The sequence below is a fragment of the Fukomys damarensis genome, unplaced genomic scaffold (genome assembly GCF_012274545.1).
Source record: "Fukomys damarensis isolate Sample0158 unplaced genomic scaffold, DMR_v1.0_HiC HiC_scaffold_13, whole genome shotgun sequence".
Lineage (NCBI taxonomy): Eukaryota > Metazoa > Chordata > Mammalia > Rodentia > Bathyergidae > Fukomys > Fukomys damarensis.
The window spans coordinates 258,913-268,865 of record NW_022900925.1 but is presented as its reverse complement, the minus strand read 5'-3'; the positions used below and the strand labels follow the sequence as shown (position 1 = coordinate 268,865).

Here is a 9,953-nt window from a genome sequence, read left to right as displayed (position 1 = left end):
GGCGTGGGACACCCGCCGAGGGCCGCCCTTGGAGATCCTGGAGAGCGGGTCGGCCCGGGCCTGCCTCGTCGCCAGGTGCCTGGGAAGCGCAGCTCTTCCACTCTGGAGGCATTGGGATAATCCCACGGGTGAGCGAGTGGCTGACTGCGAGACAGGCTTCTGCCCCTTGTTAGGGGGGCTGGGGTGGATGACTCTGAGTCTTCAGTCAGTTTGCTGCATTTCCGCGTGCCTCAGTTTCTCCATCTGCCTTGGGAATAGCACTTTGGCTAGTGGTGAGAATGAAACCTGTGATAAGTGTCAAGTGCAGCCACTTGTTTGGTACATAGCCACTTGCCGACAAACATGGATTGACCATTACTTTTAAAACCAGAAAGCAATGTCAGACCTCGTTTCCTGTAGAGAAGTTTTTGCGAGGAGGTCTGAGGGGTTGGAAATAGAATTATGAAATCTAGGACCGTGAGCTCCCGATACCACCCCCTTCCCCAAAAGCTGAGCCCACTATGGGAATGTACAAAGCTCTTAGAGGCTAAGGTACCCATTTCGCCCATTTCCAAGAAGGAAAGGTGGAGGCTGAGGAAAGGGAGAGGCTTGTCTGAGGTCAGCGGGTGAATTTGGGCAGAGCTGGGATAGCATCCAATCCTGCTGGGTCTGGCTTTCTGAATTAGTTTCTGTGGCCCTCATTTGGTCAGTCCAAGGGCCTGGAACTCCTCTTTGGGATCCTGGGCATCCCAGGCCCCACCACTTCCACAGCCGTGTGGGTGCACCTGTCTGTCACAGTGATGTGTTGTGACACACCAGCTTACATTGCAGGTGAGTAAACTGAGGCTACGGCTGCAGGAAGTGACTTTCTGGGTATCACCAAGAGCCTGAGTCAGAACTCAAACCTAGGCTTAGCCTATCCTGCATGTCATTCTTCCCTCATAGAAGCAAATCCTTCTGCAGTGGGGCTGGCAGTGGCCTGGCTGGTGGTAATACTCAGGGCCTTGGTCATTCTTGTGGGGGGAGATCTCAGATCCTCTTCTGAGGTTTCTGAGTTCTGTGGAGGCTCTTTTTTGTTGTTGTTGTTGCTCAGTAGGCCCATTAGACTTACAGAAGAAAAAGGGAACACTTGGGGTTTGGGAGAAGTTTTTACTTCCAAATGGGTACAGCTAAAGGACAACTCTCCATAGCTGGCTGTGCTCAGACCATATTCTTAGACTTGCTCCCTACTGGAACCCACTGCATTGTGGCTAACCACAGAAATGGCCAGGGATCCTCCCAGCCAATCTGAGAAGAGGGAGGCTAGAGGTGGCTGTTCCTCTCAGACCCGCCTCCCTTTGCAGGCTTCTCTAGGTGTCTATGTAGGCTGGCTCTGGGTTTGGACCTGAGGTTGGGAGGGAGGCTTCCTGAGTTAGGAGGAGAAGGTGCTCATGAAATCTCAGACCTGTAAGGAAGCCTAGAAGCTGGCACCACTGTGCCCACCATGAATATGAATGCTGAGTCTGAGTGGGAATAGAATAGGATTGTCATTCTTGGTGTCTCATGCAGATATGTGCCTTAACTGTCCCTGTGGCAGAGCTAGGGTGTCTTCCTGCAATCTTAGGACCTGAGGGAGGAAAGATGTGAGCAACTGGAGTCATTAAGCGCTTGCTCTGTTCCAGGAGGCTCTGTTATATGGAGTCAGTTTATCTCATAGCTGAACCAAAGTAAGGAGGTGAAAAGTGCTCCTTCATCTACAGATGAGGTAGCTGAGGCACAGGGGATTGAAATGCTTTGCAAAGTAGAAGAGGGAGGATTCAGTCCACAAATATTTATTGAGCACCTGCTCTGTGCCAGCATTCCTCAAGGTGCTAGAGAGTCTTGAGGCTGCTAGTGTAGAGGAGAAATGGACAAAAAATACACTGTGAGGTATCCTGGAAAACAGATTGGTGAAAGATGAGTGAAGTGTCCAGAATCAGCTATCTAGAAAGGCTCTCTTCAAAGAAGGTGGCATTTAAGTAAAGACCTGAAGGAGGCAAGAAACAGCTACACCCTCAACGAAAGGCAGCAGCAACAGCAAAGGTCCTGTGGTGTCTGGTGTGCATTTAGAATAGCAGGGAGCAATGGAGGATGGAGTGAGGACAGCAGGTAGGATGAAATTAAGAGGTTACAGGAGGTAGATGGTGCAGGGCTGGGAAGTGTGAACTTGTGAGAACTGACTTTGACCCTAAGCAAGATAGATGCTTGGAAAAGTACTCATCAGAGGACAGATGGAGTGGCCCAGGCTCTCCCTAGCTGTGCTGTGGGGAGCAGTCTGTGGGGCAGGACACTATGAGGTCTGTGAGCAAAGGTGAGAAGAGACATCCAAGTCCAGGATGATGCAAAAGGTAGTATGGACAGGACTTGCCGACATGGGATATGAGGAAATGTTCAAGCTCACCCCAAATCTGGGTTCTGAGATGCTAGTGTGTCACTATTTTGTAGGTAGGGAAACTAAGGCACGTGGCTGTTGGACAGCTAAACCACATGGAACCCTGACCTCTCTCAGAGTGCTGTCATCCAGAGGTTGCAGGAAGCTAATAAAAAGCCCCTGCCCACCAGCAGCCCCTTCTTTGGCCTTCCTCCTCCACCTCAGCTGCCAACATTTTGGCATTTCCTATATCCTCCCCAGCCCCTGTTTTGCAGAGAGGAAGACTGAGGCCCTGGAGGGCCAGCAGCTATCTTTAGCCTACTCTAGACTCTGGAGGCAACAGGGCTGAGTGTAGCTAGTAGCCTCACAGGGGTCAAATCCCGCCCCTGTAAGACCCACTACACCCTCACAGGGCCCCCAGACCCCATGTGCCCTTGTGCCCTGCAGCATCCGTGATGCCCATCCAGAGCTGGTGTCTTGAGCAGGAAGGGTGGCAGGACAGGCTGATCTGCCCTTGTGTGCCTCCTGGCTGTGTTGGGCTGAGTTTTCTGGGGAAGAAGGTGACCCATGTAAACCTTGTACGGGCTCCCTCTACCTGAGCCTCTAACCTCTGGCCCCTCCCCAAGCCAGGCCTCTGAGACCCGTTAGCACTCTTCGCCGCCTCAGTCCTTCCATCTGTTCAGTGGCTTTTTGATCTGCCAACTACCTTGTAGGGCTGGTATGGGGCTGGTGCAGTGGTAGAGGAGACCACCTTTCACTGAGATTCCCCATCTCCATCTCCCAGTATCCCCACTTCTCTCTAGCTTTTGTCTTTCTTGTAATCGCCTCCCCTGATGGCCTCCTGAGTTCTTTGATCCTGTGGTTGTGAGGAGTGCAGGGCCCTGGATTGGAGAGACGGCTTCTCAGAAAAGTAGTTACGGTTTGTGATCCTGATGTGATTCACAGGCCCAGGAGAGAGATGTGTGGTAGGATTGTCCCAGGTCAGGTGTGGTCCCTGGTATACCTGGCAGAGCTGCAGACCTAGCCCAAGCTTGTTTCCTAGGCTTCTGGGAGACGAGTTCTGCCCTTTTGAGTCAATCTGAGGCTTGGGGTGCTCAGAACCCAGCTCAGATAAGGGCTTACGGCCATAGCCAAGTTATGCCCAGGGGATGTGCCTTTGTCCCAGGGTGGGACAGTATAGGAGGTGAGAGCCTGGCTGCCAGCACTGCCCCTCATCCTGCTGTCCTGTGAGGGGCAGTGGGAGGTTGGGGAAACATCTGGTTAGATGTCACTTGGGTGACCTGAGAGGCCCTAGGGAGGCACGTGGCAGGTGATGGGAAATCTGTGCTGCTATGGGAGACAGGGAGGCTCTCGTGAGTCAGGGAGGCCAGCGTCCAGGCACATATGGAAGGTGTGCTCACAGGCCTATCGTGGGTCAGACCAGTCAGAGAGCTGGACAGGAAGGCCTGCTCCTGGGCATGCCCATATCCCACAGGTCCACTGAGGGTACCATTGTAGGTGTGCTTCAGAGAACAGTTTTTGTGGGTCAGACGTTTCTTGGGTGTCTATGCTGGGCTGGGTACTGGGAGTAGGGTGATGACTGAGGTGACACCAGAAGTGGGGCAGAGAATCTGTGAGGCATCCTGAGGCCCATTACAGCCCTAGCAGCCGCTCCACTTGATAGAGGGAATGAGTGAACACAGAAGCACTGGCAGACTTGTGCAGGCTGCAGCCCCACCCCTCCTTCCTCTGTGAAAGCTGCCGAAGCAAAAGCTGGGTTTCCTCTCAGTGGCCTGCAGGACCCTGCATGGTCTGGGCCCAAGACCCCCTGACTTACCTCCTAATCCCTGCCTGCAGCTCATTTAGGCCTAGCCTCTCAGCCTCCTCACTATCCCCTGAACATCCTATCCCAGGTCCTTCACATGTGCTGTTCTCTCCACCCTGTCTACTCACCCCCCAGATCTTTCTTTGGGTCCCTCATTCCTTCAGATCTTTGGATAAGAGCGGCCTTCCCTATACACACTCTTTACAATAGCAGCCCCCACTGTCTACCTTTGTCTGTTGTGTTGTCCTTAAGAGCACATAGGTGCTCATAGCCTGAGAATCCTGTCACTTAAAATACTGTTCATACTCTGCCTGCCCTACTGAAACAAATCCTCCAAGAGGAAGGGTTTTCTGGGTTTTGTTTATGGCTGCCTGTTCAGCACCTAAACCTTGCCAGAGCATAGTAGGCTGTCAGTGAGTTTTGGGTGGTGAAATGGTCAGGGATCGTGGGCATCTCCTTCAGTGACCAGATCAGTCCCCAAATAGCATTGCAAGTCACTGGCCCATCCCAAGTGAGCCAATTTAAACCCTAACGGTGTGGCACTGAGAACTGAGTTGCCTGCCAGGAGCTACAGCAGGATGGTGGTCATATCATAAGGAGGATCCTGGAGATGGGGTGGAGGCAGAGCTGGGGGGTGGGTCTGTTTGCTGGACCACTCTGAGAGAGGAAGGGCATTGACAGCCAAGGGAGCTTCACAAGCAAAGGCTGGAGGCCAGAAGTGGAGGACACATTCGGTAGAGCAGAAAGAGTGAACTTGGCTTTGGAACTGGGGGCCTGAAACCCACTGTGTGACCATGTGGCTTGGATCTCTAAGGGCTCAGTCTCCATCTGAAGATTGGGAGCTGAATCATGGCCTCCCTCCTGGAAGTTGGGAGAGACTCAAGGGCCAGAAAACCTCTTCACTGGGGATGAGTGGTTGGGGATGAAAAACCTGTGCTGGTTTCTGATTTGCTGTGGGACCCTGGACTGGTCTCTGTCTGTCAGTCTGCCTCTTGGGAAATCTAGTATGGTCTGAGCCCTAATGGCACATGGAAGAAGTCTCTGGTACTTCAAAGCATGTCAAGTACATTTACTTTTTGCTTGCTTTAAAGTTAAAATACATGAAATACACTGTGCTTTTAAAAGGTGGAGAAAGATATGGGCATTGACGTATCTTCTTTTAAGGCCAGGGAATTATATCTTGCGACCTTGAGATCTTAGCACTGTCCTGCCCTCTGCCTGTCCTTCATCTGCTGGTATCTCAGCCTCTTCACCTCTCAGCTCAGAGGTCTTCTGAGAGCCCCCGCCCCCGCCACTACCACCACTGCACATGGCTTAATGACCCCGTCCTTCCCTGGACCTTGCTTATTTATTTACTTCAGATACATACATGCAACTCCTTGAAGCTCTGAGTTTGCCCTCGACTTTTCTTCTGCTAATTGACCACATCAAAATCCTGCCAGTATGCTCAAAACAGCCTCATAGTCTGCCTCTTCTCTTTCCCTCCCTGCTTCCCTCATTACTCCCTGCTCCTGCCCCTGGTCATTTTCCCCATGGTGGCCAGAGGGACCCTATGAAGTCATCTGTCTCAGCTGGGGACCCTCTTGTGGCTTATAGTTTCATAGAAGGTGCTGCAGGACCTGCGCCCTGGCCTCCCAGCCCTCATCTTCTCCCCTCCGCCTTGCCTCTGCACTCCAGCCACCCTAGTATCCTCACTATCCCTCCTAAAGCCCCACCTGTGCTTCAGAGCCTGTGTGCTGCCTGTCTTCTTTCCCAGAATACTCTTCCCACCCAGTGTTTTTCACACCCCTTCCCCATCCCCTCCCATGCTGTACATTCCCTTGCTCTTCTTGATTATCTTCCTCTCCTTCTAGTCAGTTTCGTAAAGGTAGATCTCCTTGTCTGTCTTGTTCATTTCTATGTGCACAGCACCTGAAACAGTGCCTGGGGCTCTAAAAGCGCTGGGCGGGTAGATGAATGGATGGGTAGATAGACAGAGGATGGGTGGATGAATGGATGGATGGGTGAGCGAGTGGATGGGTAAGAATAGACAAGTGACTAGATGGATGGGTAGGTAGATGATGGATGGATAGAGAAATGGATGCATAGGTGAGTAGATGAATGAGTGAACAGATGAATAGATGAGTGGACAGATAGACAGATGGGGAACTAACAACTGTGATTAGAGGAACTTAAGTATTTTCCAACAGAAGCTTGGGGTGGCTGGTGGTCTCTTTTCTTGGCAGGCCTAAGAGGGTGTGAAGACCTGTGTGTTCCTGCTTCCTGGGCCCAGCAGCAGTTTCTCAGAGATACTTGTGCATCTGTCCTCTGACCTTTGTTACACTGCCAGGGTCCGGTGGGTTGTCCTGCTGCACCTGGTGACAGTGTCTCCCCAGTCTATTTTCTCTGGCTTGGTGGTGGATTTGCTGGGCTTGCTCTGTGTCTTCTGCTGCTCCTTGAGACTCATACTCCCTAGGAGGTAACATGTTGAGCTGGGGGACAGTAGCAAGGGCGCAAGTGTTGCTGGCACCACACTGAGCATTGTGCAGAGATTACTTCATTTAATCTTCCAAGTGGGAGGAGCGTTTTATTGTACCCCATTTTATGAACAAGGAAACAGACACAGAGAGGATGCTTAGACTTCAGCTCAGGTACCATAGCTCCGGGTGCTCATCCCCTCCTGAGGAACTCTGCTGGGCCCAGCCCCAGACCCTGGAGTCTCCACAGTCTTACCTATTCCACCTCTCTCTCAGGGTGCCATGATCGTGCTGTCCTGCTGTACGAGTATGTGGGCAAGCGAATTGTGGACCTGCAGCACACAGAGGTCCCCGATGCCTACCGTGGGCGTGGCATTGCCAAGCACCTTGCCAAGGTAGGGAGGGTGATGGGCAGGGGAACTGGAGCTACCAACATCCCACAACAGTGGAGATGTTTCTTTTCCATGCACAGACTTACAGGCCCACCTTGCCGGCAGGTTACAGTGAGCAGTGGGTGGGTTGTGGGAAGCATGAATCATCCCTTAAGTCCTCTCAGGGCAAATGATAGCCCATCTGGGCCCAGGCTCCTGATTTGTAGAGCCCTGGTATGGCCTAATCCTGTCCTATGGCCCCAGGACCCAGAACATACTAGGTGCACAGTAAGTCTTTGTGGAGCAGATGGGCAAGTGTTCAAGTCACTGGGGTTCTGCTATATCCCCTCATTCCCAGACCCCTGACCAGGCTGCCTGGGAGTTTCTGAGGGCGATTATAGCAGGAATAGAAAAAAGCCTGTGAGCTCCAAGGGCTGCTTGAGGGGTCTAAGCTTGGCCTTGGACTAACTTTTTCTCTTTCCCCACCCCTCCCCACCCTCTGCTTCTTGCCAGGGCTTGGCGCAGGTTAGGCTTCTTCGCCTACCTGCTGTGCTTTCTGGGGCCCTGTGGGGCTCATGTCCTTTCATACAGGACCAGACTGGGGTTATCCTGGGGCACCAAGAAGGAAACTCAGAGTCATTGTCCTGGGCATAGTAGGAGGGTGGCCATGGAGCCTGAGGGCTGTGGATAGAGCCCACCACTGCCACGTTCTCAGGATGGGAACTTGACCAGGCTCTCCCCTCTGCCCTGGCTCCCAGGCTGCCCTGGATTTCGTAGTGGAGGAGGATCTGAAGGCCCATCTCACGTGTTGGTACATCCAGAAGTACGTCAAGGAGAACCCCCTGCCACAGTACCTGGAGCGCCTGCAGCCGTGACCTCCAGGCAAGCACCCTGCGGTCTCCCTCCATGTGGACTCCCTAGACCGAGTGCTCTCAGGACCCTGCTCCCAGGAGCAGGCTCAGAGTTATTTTTGTAAGGATGCACATCCAGCCCGGGACAAGGTTCCTGAAGGCAACTGCCTGAGGCTGGGCAGTGCCGCAGTGACTGAGAGAAGGGGAAGCCAGATGGCCGAGGTCCCCACGGCCCCCTCTTGCAGAGACCCTCCAGCTTTGCACAGACCTTCTGTGGGCAGTGCAAGCGGACCTGAGGGCAACTGGATCCCTGCTCTGTGATCAGCAAGAGGCCATTGTGGGATCCCTGCCACCATCTCTGAGAGCTGCGTCCTTTCTGCACATGAGGAGGATGCTTCCAGAGCCAAGAGGAGCAACAAGAAACTTGATGTGCCAACTTCCGAGGGTCGTAGTGCCAAGCCTCAGCTACCACTGGCACTATCCCCTTCTCTTTCTCAGACTTTGGTGCCCTGGCACAGACAGACAGCAGAGCCACAGTAAAGGGCTGTGTACCTGACGTGAGAGATAAGAGTGGCAGATGGAGCTCCAGCCCGGGCTTCCGTACTTCACTGCACCGATGCTTATACCAACACGTGGGTGTGGACAGGATGGGGGCAATGAGTATCTTCCTCCCCTTGGTACCCTTGTTTTCTGTCCACTCTGCCAAAAACAAGGCCGCTCCCTGCCCTAGGAGCTGTTCACCTCTCCACCCCCCATCTGCCAGGAACCAGCCCTCCCTAGACACCCTAAGTTGCTGCAGCCTAATGAGTATCACAGGGTCCTCAGCCCTTGCTGGCCTTTTTGCTACTGCCTGTCTGGGCTTTGTCAAGAAGGCTCACCTTGGAACTGGGGGGAGGAGGGAGGCATGATGCCTCCCAACAAGCATAATTGTTACCCAAGAGGCAGGAGTTCAGCCCAAGGGGTTTCCCTTGCTGCCACTAGACGCCGGAGTGTTCTCTTTTGTAGCTGCTGTGGCAAGGTCTATCTCGAGTCCCAGGGTCCCTCCTACACCAGCCTTCCTGGTGACACCCTTGGGGAAACTCACTTAGTATACCTTGGCCCTGGGGTACCCACCTTTCTGGGGCCCTGTGTTTCCCCTTTGGGGACGGTGAGGGCTTAGGATCTTGACCTCTTTGCCTTGTTCCCCACAAGGGTTGAGTTCAATCCTCCACAGAGATTAAGGGTGACTCAGGAGTCAAGATTCCTTTTGGGGTGAGGTGTCAGTAAATAGCAAATCCTCTCCCAGACCTCTGGGAGTATCTGGAGTGGGCTCAGGGTACCCCAGCAAGAGGCTAACAGGCCCCCACACCTCCCTCCTCCAGTACACAAGCTCAGGGCAGGTGGATTCTGGGGTGCTGGTTGCCACTGTGACTCCTCCCTTTGGTGCTGGCCTGGCCTGTGGGTGTCTTTTCCACTTTTCTCACTGCCCTAGTCTTGTTATAGAGACCGCTCCCAGCTCTCCTTTCTCAGCCACAGCAGCTCAGGCCTATCCCAGACATATATACTCACATGGCTTCTCACCTTCACCAGAAGCATCAGCATCTGCACACACAAGAAGGCCTGGCAGCCTGCTGTGGGACCACTGAATCCACAGCCCTCATCCCCCACTACTGTGAATCAGTGGCAGTTACTGTCCTTAGCACTGTCACCCCTCCTGTATTCTGGGCCCTTGCCCTGTGCTATATACCCCCACTTTGGCCTCCAGGAATCCTCAGGAGAGTGTAGTGCCCCCACCCTTTCTACCATTCTTAGCTCTGCTTGCCAAGTACTTTTAAGGGCCAGAGAACCCTGGGCCTGTAGGAAGAAATCGCCAGCAGGAGGGGTCTCAGCTGTGCTATGTGCCCACACAGCTGGGGTCCTCCATTCCTGCACAGGTTGAGAGAAGAGCATAGGCTCCAGAGTAATCTCTCGGGCCAGCCAAGGTCTGTACCTTCCCCTTCCTCCCGCCTTGGGCCATCTGGGTTGGGAGCCTCAGTTCCCTTCCCTCCCTAAGGCCACCTCTCCCAGGTTCTTTCACAGATTGTCCTGTCAGTCACTTGGTGAGCTGGGGCCTACAGGATGAAG

General features: G+C 53.4%; 1 protein-coding gene across 1 annotated transcript; it reads left to right on the top strand.

The window, feature by feature from the left end:
• Positions 1-1,843: 1,843 nt before the first annotated feature.
• Natd1 (N-acetyltransferase domain containing 1) lies at positions 1,844-9,397 on the top strand. The gene is made up of 3 exons (XM_010618172.3): positions 1,844-2,106; positions 6,905-7,023; positions 7,758-9,397. Exons 1-3 carry the CDS (start codon positions 2,082-2,084, stop codon positions 7,872-7,874), a joined length of 261 nt encoding a protein of 86 aa, XP_010616474.1. The 5' UTR covers positions 1,844-2,081; the 3' UTR covers positions 7,875-9,397.
• Positions 9,398-9,953: the final 556 nt, after the last annotated feature.

Bases quoted from the DNA above. Each gene is read 5' to 3' on its own strand.
- Natd1 (XM_010618172.3), top strand. From the start codon at position 2,082: ATGGAGGATGGAGTGAGGACAGCAG. The intron at 2,107-6,904 runs GTAGGATGAAAT...CCTCTCTCTCAG, and splicing joins GGATGGAGTGAGGACAGCAG to GGTGCCATGATCGTGCTGTC. The intron at 7,024-7,757 runs GTAGGGAGGGTG...CCTGGCTCCCAG, and splicing joins TTGCCAAGCACCTTGCCAAG to GCTGCCCTGGATTTCGTAGT.